Source organism: Lolium perenne, chromosome 4 (genome assembly GCF_019359855.2).
Source record: "Lolium perenne isolate Kyuss_39 chromosome 4, Kyuss_2.0, whole genome shotgun sequence".
Classification (NCBI taxonomy): domain Eukaryota; kingdom Viridiplantae; phylum Streptophyta; class Magnoliopsida; order Poales; family Poaceae; genus Lolium; species Lolium perenne.
In genome coordinates, this window is record NC_067247.2 from 378,814,269 (window position 1) to 378,835,362 (window position 21,094).

At 46.9% G+C, this 21,094-nt stretch overlaps 2 protein-coding genes across 9 annotated transcripts; one reads left to right on the top strand and one right to left on the bottom strand.

Moving 5' to 3' along the window:
* Nucleotides 1–11,532: 11,532 nt before the first annotated feature.
* Nucleotides 11,533–17,712, bottom strand: LOC127297192 (uncharacterized). Of its 8 annotated transcripts, XR_007848974.2 has the most exons (5): nucleotides 17,402–17,712; nucleotides 17,144–17,321; nucleotides 15,083–15,173; nucleotides 12,479–12,591; nucleotides 11,533–11,798 (listed from the first exon to the last, which is right to left on the bottom strand). XR_007848974.2 is itself a non-coding variant. In XM_051327487.2 (4 exons), exons 1-4 carry the CDS (start codon nucleotides 15,158–15,160, stop codon nucleotides 11,754–11,756), a joined length of 273 nt encoding a protein of 90 aa, XP_051183447.1. In that variant the 5' UTR covers nucleotides 15,161–17,002; the 3' UTR covers nucleotides 11,533–11,753. The 8 variants fall into 8 exon arrangements, 1 of the variants encoding a protein (XP_051183447.1); XR_007848976.2 differs by lacking the exon at nucleotides 17,144–17,321; XR_007848971.2 differs by lacking the exon at nucleotides 15,083–15,173.
* Nucleotides 17,713–18,016: 304 nt separating this feature from the next.
* On the top strand, nucleotides 18,017–21,039 carry LOC127348078 (uncharacterized). Its single transcript, XM_051374180.1, has 3 exons — nucleotides 18,017–19,630; nucleotides 19,734–19,946; nucleotides 20,593–21,039. The coding sequence occupies exons 1-3, from the start codon at nucleotides 18,017–18,019 to the stop codon at nucleotides 20,818–20,820; spliced, it is 2,055 nt and encodes a 684-aa protein (XP_051230140.1). The 3' UTR covers nucleotides 20,821–21,039.
* The last annotated feature ends 55 nt before the right edge of the window (nucleotides 21,040–21,094 follow it).

The following is a 21,094-nucleotide window of genomic DNA, read 5'->3' on the forward strand; positions in this document are numbered from 1 at the left end:
GGCGGCTCGGACAATGGCCTCTTCTTGTAGGAATTCAACGCCCTGTTGAAAGGCGTATCCCACGGCTCCGTCGAGCCCTGGGATGATGATTTGTCCTCGGGGCGATCGGCCGCCGCCAACTGCTCGTTCTGCAGACAAGGATATGGTGAACATATTTAGGGCATTGCCTTCACCTCATATATGTAATATGTGCAGCAATGGACCGCGCGGGTAAATTCCCTTACCAGCTTTTCCTCAAACTTCTTCACTTCTTTATCCTCGGTAACGAATTCCATGGTCTTCCTGTCCAGAGTGTAGCGGGCCCGTACAAAGTACCTCACCTGCAAGTTGGTCATTTTCAACCATGGGTTCGGTTTCCCAGCACGTGCAAGGTCTTCGTCCTCCTTTTCCCAAATGGGAATCTTTCCTCTATAACCGCCGCTTCCAAGGTGATGTGCTCCTAAGTTGAGCTCATGCATTTGCCTACCCCACTCTGTCCATGCTTTGGCATCGTCGCTTTCCACCTGCGCCTTGAATATCGTGAACTCCGCTTCATCGAGCATCGGCTCACCCTTCTTAATAGTCTCCCAGCTTTCACCTTTGTCGATCTTAGCCTTCACCCGGCTTTTCCAGCTGCTCAGGGCGTTGCTCATCTTCGTGATGGCCAATTTATTCACCGGGTTGGATGTTGACAAGGTATTATATGGCGCCGGGAACGTGTACCGTCGGTGAAGCTTCCGAAGGCAGAGCTCGACCAATTTCTCCTTGCCTTCACCTCGGAGGTTCACCGTGTTGATCGACATGCTTTCCCGGACAATGCACCCGAGTTGCATGCCGTACCCAGCGGCAACATCCATAGGCTCCAAGGGCTGCCCACTTTCGGAGACCAATGTGATCTCGCTGGTGGTGTTGGCGAGCACCGTCGGCTTCCGATCCTTCCGCGGCTTCTTCTTCTTCTTAGCAGCCGGGTTGCCGATGCCGTCATCCTCCGTGTGGTCGGCACACTCGGTGGAGTCACCCCCCGTGTGGTCGCCGCCGTCGGTGGTGGTGGGTTCATACTCCTCCTCCTCCTCCCCGACTTCAGTCATCTGTCGGTCAGGTCCGACTTCCTCCGCCGCCAAGTCCACCTCCTCCTCCTCTTGTCGATGGGAGGGGCCGACTTCCCAGAACGCGACGTTCGCCGCTCTGGCTTCCTCTTCGAGGCTCATGGCGGCCTTAGAAGTGCTGGCCACGTTGTCATTGGCCGACATGTTTGCACTTTCTATAAACAAGAGGAAGAAATCTATTAGTACAATTGTCGGCCGGAAAATTCGGCATGACCTTTGCTAATTTTTGGACATAGGAGCCCCATTTCTCAACCGAAACGGAAGTGAATCAACGTTTCGGGAGAAATGGGCAGCTCATTTGAAATCCCTGCAACATTTCACATAAAAATATACCACTAGGTCCATACACAACACCAATTCACATAAAAAAAATGCCACCAACAGCAGCAACCAAGCAACAGCACCAGCATGCAGGCAAGCAACAGCAACATCAGCAGCCACCAACAGCACCAGCATGCAGCAGCACCAACAGCACCAGCATGCATACCACCAGCAACAACAGCAGCCACCAACAGCATGCAGCAGCCAAGCAACAACACCAGCATGCAGCAGCCAAGCAACAACAACAGCAATTTGGTTTATAATTTCTTGCAAAGCTGAATCAAAGAATGACAAAGGCACTGACTTCACAAGTCCTCAAGTCTGAACATTCTATATGCTGAATAGCTCTAGTATACAAGTATAACCAGTAAGCAAGCTCATACCAACAGATAAATGAATAAAATTGATAAACCAATATAACCAGTATACAAATATATATAATTTACCTAGCTACTGCCAGTACTACCAATATAACCAACATGAAATGGATTTACCTAGCTACTGCATGCCACTACTGCCTTGAATTTATCAACATGAAATGGATTCAAGAACTAGATAGGAGTGACACTAAACCAACAGTATGCAACAATTAAACACTAGTGGAAATTTAGTAGAGCATATAATTTATGTACATCAATTTAGTCAGATAAATTCTCTGACTTGAATTTATCTACAAGAACATCACTAGTGGAAATTTGACCTGCTTGTGGAGGGGGAGAGGGAAGGGGGAGAGAGGGGAGAGGGAGAGAAGCTCACCAGGGGCGGGCGTAGGGCAAGGCGAGGGCGCGGTGGTCGTCGGCGAGGCGAGGGCGTGGTGGTCGTCGACGAGGCGACGGTGCGGGCAGCGGGCGGCGCTCCTCCTGCTCCTCCGAGCGTGTGGGAGGCGCTCCTCCTAGCTACTCCCTCTGGGCGCGGGCGGCGGGCGGCGGGCGCGGGTGGGCGAGCGCGGCGGTTGGGCGACAGCGCTAGGGTTGGGCGGTGTGTTGGGGAAGAAGTGAGCATGGACGCGAGGAGAAAGCGGTATATGGCTAAGTGTTGGAATTCTGTGGCGCACCAAGCCCCATATGCGCCACAGAATTTCAACTTTCTGTGGCGCACTAGGCCGCATATGCGCCACAGAAGTTTTTTCGACGGAACTATGGAGGAGGCTTTGGCTTCCCATAATATGGCTAAGTGTGAAACTTCTGTGGCGCATATCGTGTCTGGTGCGCCACAGAAGTTATTTTCCTTATAAAATTTATTTCTCCCCTGCATTATATGTTCCTAATATAGATAATTCAAAAAAATCACATCACACACATATACACACTTGTGTTTTTGCCAAAGAACATATATGTCTGCATTAGAGTAAACAAAAAAACCACATCACACACATGCATGGTGCTTGTGTCATACACACACATGTGTTTTTGCCAAAGTACATATATGTGTGAATTAGAGTACAAAAAAAAGGCACAATGAACTTCTCGGTTCCGATTGGTGGCTAGCTAGCGTTTCTTGACAATGTTCTTGCCCTTCTTCATCGCGGCCGTTGTTGAATACTTTAGCCCGGCCACCTTGAGATTTCTTCTCGTGTACGGGCAACCTTTAGCCGGTAGGGTGGTCTTCCTTCTTACTTTCGAATAAGTAGTAGGCTTGTCGAAGTACTTGTCAAATTCCTCTTCGATCTTCGGATCGCCGTTCTTGTCGATGTCTTGCTTGTCGGCGTCTCCTTCCATTCCGATGATGCTCCTCTTGCCCCTCCTCACGACCACACGGCTGGGCTTTGACGGGTCGGTAATGAAGAAGCATTGGTCAACTTGGCTAGCGAGCACCCACGGCTCATTTTTCGCGGAGGGGGTCTTCGATTTGGCATCGGGTATAACCATGGTGGTGAAATACAGTCCATCTTTTTCGACGCTCTTGGCCCATCTCACACGGAACATCGGCATCGTCTCTCCAACATAGTCGAGTTCCCAAATCTCCTCGATCCTTCCGTAGAATCTTTCCTTGACATCAGTCTTGTCATCGGTGTAGGATAGCATAGTTACTCCTGAGTTTTGATATTCGCTATTCTTGTCCTTCTCCTCGGTGTAGAATCTATAGCCGTTGATGTCGCATTTAATCGATAGGTCCTTACGTTGTGCCCGGGTCCCCGTGGACGGGGAGAATATGAGTTTCTGCTCTTCGGTACAAGGCGTCGGTGTGGGACTTTCCAGTAGCCTTTTCTTGAACCACCCCGTGAAGCTGGAGTTGTGCTCTTTCGTAACGTCTCCCGTTTTCCTCGGCCGGCCTAGGTCGATGAACTCCTGCTCGATTAAGCTTTTGTGCTTATCCACCCAAGGGCTGACCAATTCTATGTGTTGTAGCGCGACTCGGTGTGCCCTGTCAAAGTCGGCGCGTCGACCAGCGATGCCGACATGCATTGCGCGGTAGCCCTCGCGGTGACCAAACCCTTCTAGCCTGCCGACGTGCTTCCTGGTGGGCAGACCGACATCCTCGTTCTCGGTGCTTAGGTAGTTCTGGTAGAAGGAGATGCACTCGTAGGTGAGAAAGCCCTTGGCTATGCTTCCATCTGGACGGGCCCTGTTGCGAACGAATCCTTTGATGACACCGTTCAACCTTTCGAATGGCATCATGTTGTGCAGGAATGTCGGCCCGAGGTGGATGATGTCATCCACTACATGGACAAGCAGATGCACCATGATGTCGAAGAACGCGGGCGGGAAGTAAATCTCGAGCTCGCATAGTATCTCGACGATCTCTTCTTGTAGCCTGTTGAGCTGCTTAACGCCGATGGACTTCCTAGAGATGACGTCGAAGAAGTTGCAGAGGCCAAACATCGTCTCGCGGACGTGGTCGTCCATTATCCCTCGCATCGCAACGGGAAGTATCTGCGTCATCAGCACGTGACAGTCATGAGACTTCATCCCGCTAAACCTCTTCTTCGCTACGTCCAGATATCTGCTTATTTTCCCAGAGTAACCGTGAGGAACTTTGACTCCTAGGAGGCACTCGAAAAACCTCTCGAGCTCCTCATCGCTCAGAGTGAAGCATGCAGGTTTAAGCACCACCACCTCATTTATCTTAGCCCTTTTGTGGCGACCCTGAGTCGTTTCCGTCTGTTCATCATCATCATCATCACTATCGGTGGGGTACTGAAGTTCTTTCTTGAGGCCAAGCAATTTCAGGTCGGTTCTTGCTTTCGGGCCATCCTTGGTCCTCTCTGGCATGTTCATCAGAGTGCCAAGTAGGCTCTCGGTAACGTTTTTCGTGATGTGCATGACATCGAGGCTATGGGGCGTGTGGAGGACCTTCCAGTACGGCAGGTCCCAGAAAACGGACCTCGCTTTCCATACGCCTAGCAACGGCGATTCTCTCGGTCGCTTCTTTCCCGGCGCGGGGCAATCTTCCCAATTTTCCAAAAGCTCGGATATTTCTTCGCCGCTCCTCGGTCGTGGGGCTCTTTCGAACTCCTCTTCGCCATTGAACAGATCCTTGCGTTTTCTCCACGGGTGATCGAAGCGAAGCCACATTCGAGTCCCTTGGAACACAGTTTTAGAAGACCCGGGCACCTTCGGCAGCTGCAGATGCGGGGTCTTATCCATGCACTTGACACATGCGTTGAATCCGTGGTTCACTTGGCACGCTACATATGCGTAACCAGGATAGTCCTGCACTGTCGTTAGCAATGCGGCTCGAGAGGGAAATAATCTTTTGTACGCGTCCCAAGTACGGGCCGGCGTCTCCCACAGCGTGGCTAACTCCTCTTTCAACAGACTGAGATACAGATGCATGTCCACACCCGGTTGTTTCGGCCCCTGAATAAGAATACTCATGTGTACGTACCGCTGCTTTGTGCACAGCCAGGGGGGGAGGTTGTATGGCCATACAAACACGGGCCAGGTGCTATGCGTGCTACTCTGGTTTCCAAAGGGATTGAGTCCGTCGGTGCTCATGCCCAAACGAACGTTCCTCGGTTCGCTCCCGAACTCATCTGCGAACTCAATGTCCAACGCATTCCACTGGCTAGCATCTGCAGGGTGTGTCAGGATCTTGCCCTTCTCCGGATCATCTGTGGGCTTCTCCCTTTCCGCGTGCCATTGCATGAGCTTTGCTTCCTTAGGATCTACGAAATACCGCTGCAGACGGGGAGTGATAGGAAAGTACCAGACAACTTTCAGAGGAACTTTCTTGTTCCCTCTCTTGTACCGTCCGTGCCCGCACACTGGACATGTGGTTCTGTCCTTGTACTCATCCCGGAAAAGTGCACAATCATTGATGCATGCGTGGTACTTTACGTGCGGTAGGTCGAGTGGGCAAACTATTTTCTTGGCCTCGTCGATACTTGTTGGCAATGTGTTGTCCTTGGGAAGACGAGCATGCCAGGATTTCATGTTATCGCCGAAGTCGTCTGTCGGTCCATTTGTGTTCCGCCTTCATCTCCGGACACTCGAGCGTTACACTCAAGCGTGTATCCTCGGGCCGACACCCTGGATACAATGGAGTCATCCCGTCTACCTCCATTTGCGCCAGCCTGGCTTCAGTTTGGCGTTGCCCGTGTCCTTCAGAGCAGCTCTTGAACATGAGGGTCCCGCAAGGCCGACGTTAGCGGCGTCTGCGTGCTCTCGGCTTCTCCACCACCATCTGCTCCGGCATCATCATCTCCTTCATCGGCCTCATGATGAACACCATGTTCGGGAGACTCTTCGTCTTCTCGCCCGATGTCGTCCTCTTCTTCATGACCAACATTTGCCGCTGGCTCCTCATTGAAGCCGAGCATGAAACCGCGCCTGAGCAGGTGTTCCTCCAGTTGTCCGTAATCGTGGTCGATCCACTGCCGGAGTCCGCATTTTCGACACGGACATCTTATCAGGGTCATGTTGTTCCTAACCATGTCGGCCTTCGCGTTCACCTTGTATCTAACCACTTGGCCTTCCCTCATATGGACGACCATGGTTCACTGCGCGTCATACATAGAGCAAAAGAGAGTTAATTAGAACCACACACATCATGCACAAACACACATGCATGCATGATCGCCGGAAAATTTCGGCATGACCTATCCTAAAAGTAGGACATATGGCTAGTGCAAAAATTTGCCGAAATGGAAATGAATCAACATTTCGGCAAACATCCATGCACCACACGCCGGCACAAACCAACAACACCAACAACACAAATAAGCTTCTTCGCAAGCAAACATTCAACCACAACACAAAGCTCAACAAGTATAAACATCATCGTCTCGCCATCGCAAACCGTCCGGGAGCGCGATAATCTTCACCTACAAAACATCCATACATACAAAACATGCATCCAATAGTACTCAACCTCTCACAAATCTACCAATCATGGTGGAGCAAGAGGATGGGGTGGTGGAGAGAAAGCAATGGACCATGCAAGAGGGAAAATGGAGGAGGGAAAGAGAATTGTGGTTTTTAGTACCCTCTACAAGTTGGAGTGGCTTCCCCTTACAAATATGCCCACAAAATAGGCTTAGAGCTATCAACAATGGAGGAAAGTATGACTAAAATGGAGTGAAAGAGAGGAGCAACACGAGCTGGTTAGAGTAGACAAGAATGGAAAGTGTGGTGGGTGGAAGAGAAGAGGGAAAAGCCTAGATCTACTGTGCTCATTCTATGATATGCGCCATAGAATGTTTGACTTCTGTGGCGCATACCAGCACATGCGCCACAGAATCTTGGTGGCGTGAGCCGGGGGTGGTCCTCATTTGGATGTTACAGGGCGCATGGAGCAATGTGCGCCACAGAAGTTTAAATTTCTGTGGCGCACATTGCTCCCTGCGCCACAGAATATCCTTCGCCCATGTGCAGTGGTGGACCCCGCGTGGGCCCCACTAACTTTCTGTGGCGCACTGGCCATGACCGTGCGCCACAGAAGTTGCTCCATTTTTGTGGCGCATAGAGCTTGGTGCGCCACAGAAATTGTTTTGTGGCGCATGGTTAATATGCTGCGCCACAGTTGTTGTTTCTATGGTTTTCCTACTAGTGTGAGCATGCCGGCGAACGCCGACCAGGTTGGCCGGCCCTGCCTGTCGTGTCGGTTCGAGCCAGCGCACGGCTCGGTCTCGACCGACCCCATGGCGAGAACCGGAAGCTAGCTGCTACTCATTTGGCGTCTCACGGACGTGGAACCCCAAGGGCCATGCATGGGTAGGACGCCCTTCGCTATCCATTCGTCCATATATACTATGTCCGTACCTACTTGGACGGTAGATGGACGTCGCGCCGGATCACGAAGCCCTGCCGCACCGCCGCTAAAAAGTGCGGCGACGTGCCGTGGTATGCCGCAGCTTCGTCTGTCTTGTCCTCGGAAGTCGAAATTAATTGGGCGGGTCGACATGTCATGGATCTTCTGATGCACACGGCGTGAAGCGAAGGATCGCCGTGCCGTGGTTAGCTTGGGCTTGGCGAGCTCAAAGCAACGAGCCGCAACACACAAAATAATGCCAAAGAACCGGAGAACACATGGCCGGCGTGAACAAGTTACTTTGTGAGGCTTAAATGGAGATTGAATAAGATTCAATTTACGGTGTGCCAAGCAAAAAAAAAAAAAAAAAATGTCATGGTTGACAAGTACTTTCATGAGCATAGAAAATTTGAACCCTGCAATTTTAAGAATGATTGGAATGACATCTCCCTTCAAAAGAGAGGTTCATTTATCACTCCGAAGTGCAGTAAATTTTGTGGCGCATACAAGCATGTGAGAAGGACTGGCCCGTGAGTGGCATCGGAGTTGGATACATGGTAAAACCTCGCCTACTCTAAATGTGTGAATATAACTTGCATATGTGACTATATCTAATGGATTTCATCCATATGTAGGTGCTCTATGAGAACAACCCGTTAATGTTGACCCATTGTTGGAAGATGAATAAAATGTGTCTGCAAGTGAGAAACAAGCTATGATTCATACAAAATGGTCTAGGAGGCTCGAAGAAATGTGACAATGAATCACCGGTCATCGATCTTGACACTAGTAGGAAACTAGCTATAGGTGGGATGATATTCTATGGCACACCAGTTTTGTGTGCGCCACAACGTATTTTTGTGGCGCACCAGACACACATGCGCCACAAAAATATGATGGGTCCCACCATCGGGCAGGCCCAATAATTTGTTTTGTTATTTCTGTGGCGCATAGAATCACGTGGTGCGCTAAAAAAAATAAGACATCCTGTTGTGCACACGCACACATGCGCCAAAGAATGTGGCCTTCCTGTGGCGCACCTTGACCCATGCGCCAAAAAAAGAAGCTTTTCCACACACCCCCTGGATCGCTAAGAAATTACAAAAAAATAAAATCATTCAAGGTGCCCATGTATTATGTCATCTGGTACCACTTAAAATTAACAAACATAAATTTTGACTTTTTTTTTGCAAAATCATCAAACTGGATTTGTGGTTGCATACGAACTCGAAAAAAAAACGCACAATATATCAAAATAACCGGAAGAAAATTCTACATCCGAATTCACTAGGGCTTGCCCGGTGAGACAATTTTTAGATATTAAAATTCGAAAAGAGTAAAAAAGATATGACAAAGTCAAGATTTTTTGCTGCAAAAATAAAAAAACGAAAAAATGTGGCGCACCATATGCCATGCTCCACAGAATTGTAGTGTTGAATTTTGAATTTCGGGGACGTCCTCCTCCTCCTCTTCCACTTCTCCTTCTCCCTTCTTGTCCCTCCTCCTCCTCCTCCACCCACACCCGATGACCTCCTCTGTCCCCGGCGACCACTTCCTCCTCCGGCGACCTCCTCCTCCTCCTCCGGAGACCACCTCCTCCTCCGGCGACCATTTGATTATCAGGGGCATCTTGCTAAAGTAGAGCATGTACCTCAACAATTTGCCGCTTTCCTTCACATGCACCAAGAAATCCGAGATGCAGGTGTTCATGTTCAACTTCAGACAGATCTGGTTGCGCATTTGTGGGCAAGAAGAGAAGCCGCCAACAACACATGATTTAATTTAAATTATTATACGAATAATTTCCTTTAAATTTGTGTTAAACCTATGTTAAAATATTGTATGCATAATTTTATGTGATTAAAATATTATTTCAAAATATTGTAAAAGGAAAACAAAAGATTTTGAGGGCGCCGGTTTGAAGGCGCCGGCGTGAAAACCCGTTCCCCAATTAAAGAATGCTTTGCCGCGGCCTCCCAAATGGGGGTCACAACTCACAAGTGGAGATGATCTGCATCGATTGCACACTCCCTGTACTGTACAAGACTGTACAAGTGCTAAACTGTACTTGGCGATCGACCTTAGACCTAATTCCTTTGCTCGATGACACTCGTCTTACTTGGACTCAATGATCATCCTTGATTAATTCATTCAGTGTCATTGCTTTGTCGTCACTGTCGTCGAATCTAACCGTGGCGGTGGCGCTCCCCCGTCCAGTTGTCGCTTTACGTCATTTTCCTTCCTGCTCGACATCTTTATTGATCAACCGTCTCTCTAGAAGATAACCGCCGTGTCTACGTCTCGATCCATGGCTTCTTTCCTTCACTGAAGCTTTACATCGGACAAGAGAAAAGGCAGAAAGCACCGGGCGTACGTGCAGTATATGCTTGGCCCATCCTGTGCGGTTTGACTGTGAGAGATATGTGGTTCACGGGTTGGATTTGCCCTATGCGTGATTGGAACAACAGAGCATCATCGATCGAGGGAGCGCTGAGCTGATAATATTTTCTGGTGCATGTAATCTGCCTTTGCTTACATCAGTCTGAGACTTCCTTGGGCGTTTGTGGAGGCCAAATCGAATGCAGGCAGCTGTGTCTACCACCTACCAGCATTAGCACGCTTTCAAAGTGATTATCATGTCATCATCAATGGACTAACGGTCGAATTGCTAGGAGTAAGCACGTTTTTTGTGTAACTGTTGGGAGTGAACCCAGTAAAGTTCCCAGCTGAAAAAAGAACAATAAAGTTGTCTGAACTCATGGAGATTAGTTTAATACAGTTGAAACTACCGAAACCCAGAATACCACACGGAAAACAACTTTAACTTTTCTCGCAGCAAAAAATGTCCAATTTCAAGTGGGTCTTCTCGCAAAAAAAAAGTTTCAGTTTGGCACACAGAACGTTGGATGTAAGCCCCATTCTCAATGGATGTACCCTCAGCTTAGGAACAAATCAAAAATCAAAATTCTAGTATCAAGAAAGTTAGGATGATTTTTTTTTAGGTAAAGTTAGGATGATTTCTAGAACTAACTAATTACGGTGTTTGCTCCAGTACAACTCCCTCTTTCAAGTCAAATAAAACTAAACACAAAAAATGGCCAGTGACTTTGCCAAGCAGTGACAATCGTGGCCGGCAGGCGAGAGGGAGGTGCTTTCTGGCCACGAGAGATAAAGGCAGCGCAAAGGCAGAACAGAGGCCAGGTGTGTGGCCGGACAATGGCGACATTTTAGCCGGCCCGTCCAACTCGATAGTATTTCCATGTACCAGTCTATCGGCCCAAATCGTCGGACTGTCCAGCAACACATGCATATGATTCTCACGGGCCAACAAGTGGCAAACACGACAAACTGTACTATGTACAACAGAAGCAATGCATCAATCATATTCAATCTCTAATTTTGCACAACCCAGCATCAGAGTTACATGGAAAACAATCCCGAAAATCCTTGTCATCTTCAACCAACTGGTATATGGAAATACTATCTAATATACCTAGCTATCGTGCCAATATGTTGTACATAGTACAATTTGAATTCACAACTACTTATAGCAAGAGCAACAACAACAAAAAAACAGTTCTGGTTCTGTTACTGGGCCCAGTTTGAATTCACTATTACCTATAGCTTACGATTTTTTTTTGCTTCAGATGTGGGCCGAATTTTTGAAATTAAATGGCATGATAGATATGCTGAGGTTATTGTACTTTGTATGTGGCGAAGGCCTTTCTTGGGCCGAAGATTTAGTGATCAGCCAGGTAACTATTGCAACTGACTGTGCTGGGGTCACTAGTAACACATTCAGGTTGGAGCCCTGTGTCCTCATGGTGTGGTGGTGAAAGAGATTAATACTCCCCATCACAAACTTTCTTAGGTTAATTTCAGTTAAGAAATAATCCCTCTGTTTCACATTAGTTGTCGCTGAGTTAGAGTACTATTTTCTTTAAAAAAATAGACAGAGTTTCCCACCATTGTGAACATACAGTCATACAGAGTAATAGTGAATATATATACTGAACAGTAAGCTGGCCATGCTTAAAACTATAGTAGTTCAATGACCATGCTTAAGTAAAGAAGCACCTGCAGTTTTATATGCACAAGGGATTCAGATAATTAGCTTCGTACCTAGTAGGGCCACACACACACACATGCAACATCCTATGTCCTCGGTACAGCTCCAATGCCTCGTCCCATGTCACTGCCCTGCATAAAGCAAGATACTTCGAATTAAGAACGCATATTCAACAACCACTCTAGTTTCGACTAACTCCAGAATGAATTCCTTTTGGGGCAAGTTGATCTAAACCCGCTATATAGTGTGCATGCCTCTTTTCAGTTCTTTATGAAATCAAACAAAAGTAAACTACACAGAATCAATGGACTGGCTAAGCCGATAAAAGAGAAAATTTAAACTAGTATCTCCAAGCAGGGCATGCACACAGCAGACTCAAAAATTGACCAAGATTGTTAAAAGTGGCAATTGCACACAGCAGTCAACATATTTCACAAACACAACAGGCTACAGCTGCTGCATCGGACAAAGAAAAGGCATATTTCCACATCAGAATGCAAGCATAGCACACTCATATTTAACCAGTTACTAGTAGGCCTAGCTCATCAACTAAGCTCCAGATTACAAAAAGACAACATTTCAGGTTTAGTATCCATGTTGGAATCCAACTAAAACCAGATGCTTCCCAAAATGCTAAACATTTCGAATTTGCACAGCCAGCCCAGCAACATGGCTAAATATTTCGAATTACTCCAGAACCATGTCCGTGAACTTAGGCAACTATTGAACACAGACAGTTAAGTTCTAGAATTAGATTCCAGAGACTGTAAACCAGGTTCAATTGGCACAAACTGACTGCCTTGAAATTTACCTCATACCACATGATGCAAAGAATGGGTCGGCCTTGGCGGAAGTCCACCCACTGCTGCCGGAGGGGTACAGCATGATGATTTATGTTCCCTTGACGCATCGTAGAGTCGAACCCTGCATTTCATAGATAGTGCATCAGTAAGAAGCTACAGCTCCATGAGTATATAGTGTACTGAATAATACTCTAGCATGAAGAAGAGAACATATTGATGGCATATGAAAGAGATCCCATCCAATTAAAACATGAGAAAAAGACACCAACACTTTGAACATCAGAATTCAAGAGAGAGCATGAGGGTTTTACAAATTCCGATTATAAAGGCCGATTTTGATGATGAAGTATGCTGGACACACACACCTAATGCTCAGTGCACAACAAAGAGTGCATACACGTGTTTTTTGCAGGATGCTAGAAGCAAACTCCAGGGAATTATTTTCTGACGACGAGAAGAAAATCTGGTGGGATGTGTGGAGAAATAAAAACTCCTAGGGTCAAAACCTTTGCCTGGAGATTAATTAGAAAGGCACTTGTGACGGGAGCCAGAGATTCGAAATTCTCAAAACACATTGCAAAGGAATGTTCAAGGTGTGGTATGCTAGAAACTGACTCAATTATTTTTTCACCTTTGCCAAAGCAGTTTGGTTTTGTTCTTCGATAGGATTCAAAACTGATGCCTTTGATACTACTCTCAATCCTTCAAATATTATCCAATCTATGTTACAGACTCCTCAATCTGATATATCTCCTGATAAAATCTTTACCTTGCTCTGGTGTATTTGGAGAGCACGCAATGATTATCTGTTCAACAGAAATATTTGGTCAGTATTGCAGGTTCATCACGTGGCTGCTGCCCTTCTTTTATATGGCATAGAAGACCAGGCAATGCACCAGGAAGAATCCCATCGAGCTGCTCATATGACTATACATGAAGCTATTACCACACCTCCTGTTGCTCTTTTGCCTGCAGGTCCAAAAGCATGTTTGCAGGTGCAAACTATTCTTCGGCAGCAGATGGCACCTTCTCCAGGAACTACAGTCAAGGACACATCAAACATTCCAGGGCCGATCGTCTTCACAGATGCTGCATGATCACCAGGGAGTTATGGCCAACCAGTGTCAGCTGGATTAGGTCTCTTCATTCAGTTGGGTGATGATAGGCCCTGCTTACATGTCTACATCTCGGCAGTCTCTCCACCAGTCTCAGCAATTCAAGCTGAAGCTTTTGGCCTGCTGCTTGCAGCGAAGGCAACAAAAGTACTTCGACTCCAGCGCGCTACCTTTCTGATGGACAATGCAACGTTGGCAACAGCGGCAGCCTCCCAGGATCCAATCAGTGCCCCAGGTCACTGGACAATTAGGCCACAGCTGGCAGATATAGCAGCCAGCTCTTCCTTCAATGCAACCTGGATCTTTCACATATCCAGAAGCCTCAATTTGAAAGCTCACCATCAGGCAAAGCTTGCTCTTAAGTTCCAGGATAGATCTTTGTATTTCAGATGTCTGAACTCTCCTACTGAAGTTTGTCTAAACAGGGATGTATCATCAGTGGTCAGCGTGCCTGAGTGCATGCTAGTCTATGTAAAATGCTGCTGAATTAATAAAATTCCCATGTTCCAAAAAAAAAGAGAGAGTGTGGGGTAATGATCTCATTGAACTTCAAGGATGCACTAAAGCACTACACATATACAAAAGTACTAGAGGGATATGCGATGCATTTTAGGCCTGCTAAGGTGGAGAAGAGAGGCATGCTCCAATGTCTGTATCGCGTCCTGGGATAGTGTGGCCAGCGTGGTGGGTATGCTAGCTGTAACACGCTTAGTTTTTTAAAGATGCCGCCCCGTGATTTAATAGAAAGTAGGCCCCCTTCGCTTTGCCAGATAGATAGTAACTGATTTATAGGCAGGTAAATGATAATATTAGCAATTGGTTGCGACGTGACTTTTTTTCCTCGCTTCATATAGGTTGTGAGCATATTTGATTGGAGCTGAGGTTTTGAAGAGGGAAAAGATCGACATTTGCGCATTGAGAGGACGGGAAAAAGGTGAGGTGGTTGTGTTGTGTTGTGGGGTGATGAAGATGTGATCAGGTCCTCAGGAGATACCGCAGATGTTTTTTTCCGCCCTTATTCAGGAATCTATATAGGGCCCAATCAGGTGACAGGAGAAGCTATTGACAATCTAGATGGCTGTTAGCTAGACCAACGGTACAGAGGAATGCGGCGAAAACTCATGAGTCTACATAATGGTGAGCAGAAAGGATAAAACATTTCAATATAAATTCAGTATTATGCTTAGATGCTCTCTCTCCTCTTCCGATCACTATGAAACTATATTTGGAATAAGAACTAAACAACACCATATGGGAATGAGACTATCTAGAAAAATATCAACGATGCATTTAAAAGGCTCCAACAGACTGCAAATAATCCCAGAACTATAGTTGAACATCATTGAGCATGTGTGTGCGTTACGCCTCGATAAAATTGTTCACGTTATACCCTTGGTCACAAAAAAACACATATAGTACTTAAATGATGCGGTACGCCACCTAAACATTTCAGAAAATAAACACCAAAATTACACCCAAAAGAACCTACAAAGCTACCTTGTAGTGGGTTCTGCTGCCGAATGCCCTCCATTCATGTTGGCTCGTCAAAGATTTTTCTCTAGGAAATGCCTCCATGCAATTGGTAGATCTGCATAGCAGGTAAAGGTGTCTTTTCAAAAATTATTAGATCATATCAATACCTGTGAAAATATCTCTTCTTTGCACTTTACATAAGGCATGATATCTAGTTTGTGTGGGAACCAAAAGGTCCTTACATGATTTAGGGCATATTTGCTTTTTATAAATGGGACATAAAGACAATATTAATAACATTAATCATACACATTGCATGCCACAATATTTGAAGAACTGCTACTGATTTCTATTTCAGTTGTATACATACTGTTGTTAAAGAATTTGGTTATTTCTAGAGAGCAGGAATGCAACAGATGCTAAATAAGGTATTCTATTAAACAGAGCATTTTGTAGGGAACGAAACTTTAGTTGTTTTGACAAAAGTTCTTGGGACCAGAAGTTTAATGTATGGGTGTGGAGAAAAAAATGTTGAATGCTCCCCTTCCTACATGTACTCAAATGGAAGAAACTCTCACATGACTACCTAGACAACAACTAATACCAGCACATCAAACAAAAAGCGATTAACCTGAACTCTATATGTATTAGGCATTAGTTATCACTTCTCAGGCATAAACTCTAGAGAAAATAGGGCATGGTGTTTTTCTTGGGAAAAGAGAATAAGGACAGAGTATAGAAGATATTGTGTTCAGTTGCATTCAAAAATATTGGTTTACACTAACAGTAGAAAACCTGCTCTGCAGCACTCCCAGGGTTACTCTCTGTACAGCTCTACTTACAAAAGAATCTCAAGTGCAGTTAGTTAGTCGACAAAAAAAAAAAAAACTCATGTACAGCTTTACTCCCTGGCCAAATAATAACATGGCCAAAATTATTCCCTTATCCAGACAACCAAGCAGCAAGGCATTTATACAGAGCAATTACCAATCTTTCCTCAGTTCAGGATAAGTGCTCATTGCATTTTCAGGGATAGGCGCATGTGCACTTGTTAAAACAGTAGCAATATATATATGTTCTCTATGATTTCTAAGTAGTTTGATTCAGTTAGCTATGCGGTAATGATCCAAGTGATTTAACTGTAAAATGTGAATGTATCAGTGATCCGACAATTTTTTAGGATGGAGGGAGTATTTAAAATGGCAGCATCAAACTTGAATATCCCAGAACAATGGAAGAACATACATGTCTAAAGGGGAAACCATATGCATCTCAGTAAGCATATGGTATGCATCCCTCGAAAAGAAGCCAAGTTTAGGCATAAACAAATCTGAGAAGCACTTCCAAAAACACGTGTAGTTTGTTGTACTAACCAAAGCAAACCAGTGAGAAGAGAGGAGAGATACTACTATTATGATACTTCTATTATGTTTTTTGTCCAAGGTGCAATATAAAACCTATCACTTTGGTCTGGGAACTTCACCATACCAATGGTACTACTGCATGTCTATTCATGTCTGGACTTTGGTAAGGTTTGTATCTGGACTCTGAAGGACAAACCTAGTGGCCATAAAGAAGTCAATCAAAGTTGGCAAGGACAGGAAGAAGAAATTCCCCGATGATATTATAATCCAATCCAAAATGAGGCACACGAACATCGCTCCAAGCTTGTCTAGACAAAAAGATCAAGGAAATTTATCGATAATGAATTTATTGATAACTATTAAGTATCAAATGGCTGCTACTACCTTAGGCATCATGTCAATCATCTGTGCTTGTTTTAATCTGCTGGATTCTCCAGGGTGGCATGGCAATCAGCCTTTGCGTCCAGTCGGGCACGGCTATTACCTTCCATCCTCTTCTAATATTCAACATATTACATCTGGTTGTGTAAAGTTTGTTTGTTCTGATAAACTTTACTATTTTAAATATATGCCAAGACATTAAATTACCCATTTATTTGAAACAGAGTAACATTGGTTATGTGCTCTTCAATGTTTGCCAAACTTGTCAATGTTCTAATATGATTTTCTCGTCTGTTGCTAGCAAATGGACAAACTTGTCTATTTAGAAGAAGAAGAAAACATGACAAATATATCTCTGCTTTCCTATCCTCTTCACCCAGAACTTGACCGACATGGACATCTCGGCCATTCTGTGAAGCACTGGTGGCATGTAAACTTCTTGGTGATCCGAGAACACATCCTCTTGGAACGCAATCGGTCGAACACTTGGTGGGCGTGGAGCAAGGACTCCGACCCACCTGCGCAAGAACAGTGTTTAAATTAGTGACGAGGGGCGTGGACTGGCAGAGGGAGAAGAAGGGGTTGATACGACGCATACCAGAGATGGGACTTTTGGTCCTGAAGGCGGCGGCGAGCACGACGTATGCCGGCGCCGGCGGCATCGTGCCTGCCGCGGGTGGGGACGAGGCAGAGTGTGCGGGAGCGCGCGCTCAGTCGATTACCGGCAGCGGAGGGCGGGAAAACGTGCTCCGAGTCGGCGACTCCCAGCCGGTGTGGCCGCAGTGCCGGTCGCGGAGGCGGCGCCGGCACGAGCGCGTGGCATGGGACGGCGGGGGCAAAACGGTCTTCTCTCATCGGAGGCTCGGTATATTTTGTGAGTAAAAGAATAACTCGGGGCCATTTTATCGATTATTCGGCACTCACTCGCCCGGATTGAGATCCGGTGACATGCCCACAGCATGTCACCGATGAACAGTAACCGTGACATGCACATAGTTTTTTGCCGTTGGATCCAAGTTCGATGGACGGATGGACATGAACAGTACCACGCTACAGTGTAATGGTACAGTGTCGCGTGTACAGTACATGTGCTACAGTGTATGTGCTACAGTATCATCCACAGTGATGCGCTACAGTTTTTAAATCTGGTCCGCTTACTTTTGATCCAACGGCCCAAAGTGCATGGCACGGCACTATTCACTGGTGACATGCCATGGGCATGTCACCGGATCCGTGTCCCACTCGCCCCCTCAGCCGGCAAGGCGGCGGCGCCGCCGCGCCCGACCACTCCCCGCTGGCCGCCTCCTCCCAAGCTCCTCCAATGGCCGGAGTCGCTCCTGCTGGCGCCGATCCGTTCATTTCCCCAACGGAGGCATTGGCACAGCGGGCACAGCGGCTCCCGGCCACCCTCCTCTTCCCCGCCCAGCCCTTCGCGGCCCCGTCCGCGGCCCACGATGCCGGCCTCCGCGCCCTGGACCTCCTCCACTTCGTCCGCCTCGACCTCTCCGCCTCGGGCGCCCCGCGGCCCGACCTCGTCGCCGAGCTGATCGCCAACTACCGATGCAAGCCCGGCTCCGACCGCGGATGGAGCTCCGTCCGTGGCAAACGAATCGAGGTCTCCTCCGAAGCGCTCGCCATTGCGCTCTGCCTCCCGGTGGGAAGAGCTACTACGAGCCGTAGCGCGGCCGGCGACCCCGCCGTCGTGGCCTCCGCCGCCCAAGAGTTCGCAAAGGTTTACATCTTGCAGAGGGGCGTCAAGGATGCTGCTTTGAGGGCTGTGGAGGAGGGCAGGGCGCATGATATCGACTGGACAGGGCTGATCTGGCGCCAAGTCAAGGTGGAGATCAAGGTCTTCATGGCCAATCAGAGCGCCGACAGGGTGTGCTACCACGGCGCGCATCTGCAGAGGCTCATCTGGGTCCAGAGGCCGGAGCTCTTCCGGCGGCCACTGGAGGAGCGAAGAAGTAACCACCGATCACTTGTGGGTGACATGCAGAGGCCGACACTCTTCCAACTGCGCCCACAGCAACAGGAGGGACGAGGTATCAAACGAGCAGCTGCCAATGAGAACCAAAAGCCTTGCCTGGAATTCGACATGCCGGAGGATAGACCAAGGCCCCAGCAGATTAACCTGGCATCCAAGAAGTATGATGCGGCATCGAAGAATTTTGATTCGGCATCTGAGAGGTTCATTGTGGCATCTAAGAATTTCTTTCCTGCGTCTATGATGACCCATACTAAATCCAAGAAGAGTGATATGGCAGTCGAGGGGTTTGATGCGGCATCCGAGAAGCTCGATATGGCAAGTAAGATGATGGATGCGGTGTCTAAGATGATCGAAGCCACATCCAAGCAGCTTGACGCGAGAGGAAAACAGATTGGCGAGCAAAAGGGCAAGCTTGACGCGAGAGCAAAACATCTGGGCGAGCAAGAGGGCAAGCTTGACGTGAGAGCAAAACAGCTTGAAGAGCAAGAGGCCAAGCTTGACGCGGGAGCAAAACAGCTTGGAGAGCAAGAGGGCAGGCTTGACGCGAGAGCAAAACAGCTTGACGAGCAAGAGGGCAGGCTTGACACAAGAGCAAAACAGCTTGGAGAGCAAGAGGGAAAGCTTGACACAAGAGCAAAACAGCTTGGCGAGCAAGAGGGCAGGCTTGACGCGAGAGCAAAACAGCTTGGCGGGCAAGAGGGCGAGGTTAACGCAACAGCAGAACAGCTAGGCGAGCAAGAGGGCGACATGCAAGCAATGGAGTTGCTCAACAGCGCATTGGTTACAAAGGAAAGAGAAAGCAACGACGAGTTGCAATGTGCTCGGAAGATGCTCATAGAGGTAACTGAGCAACTAACCCATCCTTTGTGGATGCATGCATTTGATACTTCCAAAGATAACCTCACTATTTTTTATCATTTATTATGCATTGTGTGTTGGGCAGGCTTTGCAGAAATGTACAAATGGCCGGTCTCATATAGGTGTCAAAAGAATGGGCGAGCTTGACCCTAGAGCGTTCGCGAAAGCTTGTACATCAAATGTACACCATGAGGATGCCCAATTGAACTCCGCTGTTCTTTGTTCCAAATGGCAAGCAGAAATTACAAACTCGAAGTGGCATCCTTTTAGGATAATCACGGTGGATGGTAAACCGATGGTATGTGAACTGTAGAAGCTCTCTATTACTGTTCACAGTTTCCGTGCTCTGCTAGCTTAAAACATTGAGTCATTAATTTCTCGAAAATTGGCATTTAGCTTCTATGGTAAATTGTGCTATGTCCTTAGGGACAAAGGGAGACCCATGATCACCTATTTCTTAATTGTCACTTTGCTACTAAATGTTGGAGGAAATTGGGCATTTTCTGGAATTATAGCCAGGGGCCAAAGTTTGTCACTGGCATGTATAAGGCAGCAAAACAGAATTTTCATGGGCCAAAGTTTTTTGAGGTTGCCACATGTGCTCTATGGGGATTTGGAAACAAAGGAATGGTTTGATATCAACAATTATTTGGAGAGTTGTTTTCACGAAGGACACTACTATTACACTAGTTCACAGAGTTAAACCCTCACATACGGTGCCACTGCTCACTTGGCTTGACTCTTTCTAATTTTTCTCTTGTTCCCTTTTCTAGCCTTTTCTTGTTTTCCTTTTCCCATGTACATAGAAATGTTAATTTTCCCTGCCCCTGTGGCATCATATATATAGAGAGAAAGAACCCATCTATTTTGGCAAACATCTATTTACTTGCAAGCATTTGCATGCTTTCACCTGAATGTGGCATTCTTTCTTTTCTTTCGTTTAGGAAATTCTCTTGGAGGACGACAAGAAGCTCCGTGAACTGAAGGAACAACAAGGTGAGGAGATCTACCGCTTGGTGACAAAGGCTCTGTATGAAATCAACGAGTACAACCCCAGCGGACGCTACGTTGAACCGGTGCTGTGGAACTATAAGGAAAGCCGGAAAGCGACGCTGCAGGAAGCTATCCTGTTCGTCCTGAAACAGTGGCAGTCACACAAGAGGAAGCGCTAGAGCAGGCTGGGGTGTGTCCTGCTTTTGCTTTTCATGAACTTGATTTTATGTTATTGTAGCGGCAGTGGATCAGTTGAGAGGTCTGTGTAGTGGTTCACTAGGAACTTAATGATCATGGATCTACTAAATTAATTGTAGCTTAGCTAGATGCTCCTGTTGTATATAGCCTTGGCATGGATGCTGGTACTAATCTTAGAAATATATCTAGCTTTCCTCTCTTGCCATTGCACTATAGTATCATTAATATAGGAGTATAATGTGATGCTTGCCCTGA

What these genes read in the sequence shown, in the direction of transcription:
- LOC127297192 (XM_051327487.2), bottom strand. Translation starts at nt 15,160, where the DNA reads ATGGAGGCATTTCCTAGAGAAAAATCTTTGACGAGCCAACATGAATGG. An exon ending in GCAGCAGAACCCACTACAAG is followed by an intron (nt 13,277 to 15,082) that starts GTAGCTTTGTAG and finishes TCTGTTGAACAG; the next exon opens with ATAATCATTGCGTGCTCTCC. An exon ending in TTTGCATCATGTGGTATGAG is followed by an intron (nt 11,799 to 12,478) that starts GTAAATTTCAAG and finishes TGCTTTATGCAG; the next exon opens with GGCAGTGACATGGGACGAGG.
- LOC127348078 (XM_051374180.1), top strand. Translation starts at nt 18,017, where the DNA reads ATGGGCATGTCACCGGATCCGTGTCCCACTCGCCCCCTCAGCCGGCAA. An exon ending in CTCGGAAGATGCTCATAGAG is followed by an intron (nt 19,631 to 19,733) that starts GTAACTGAGCAA and finishes TGTGTTGGGCAG; the next exon opens with GCTTTGCAGAAATGTACAAA. An exon ending in CGGTGGATGGTAAACCGATG is followed by an intron (nt 19,947 to 20,592) that starts GTATGTGAACTG and finishes TCTTTCGTTTAG; the next exon opens with GAAATTCTCTTGGAGGACGA.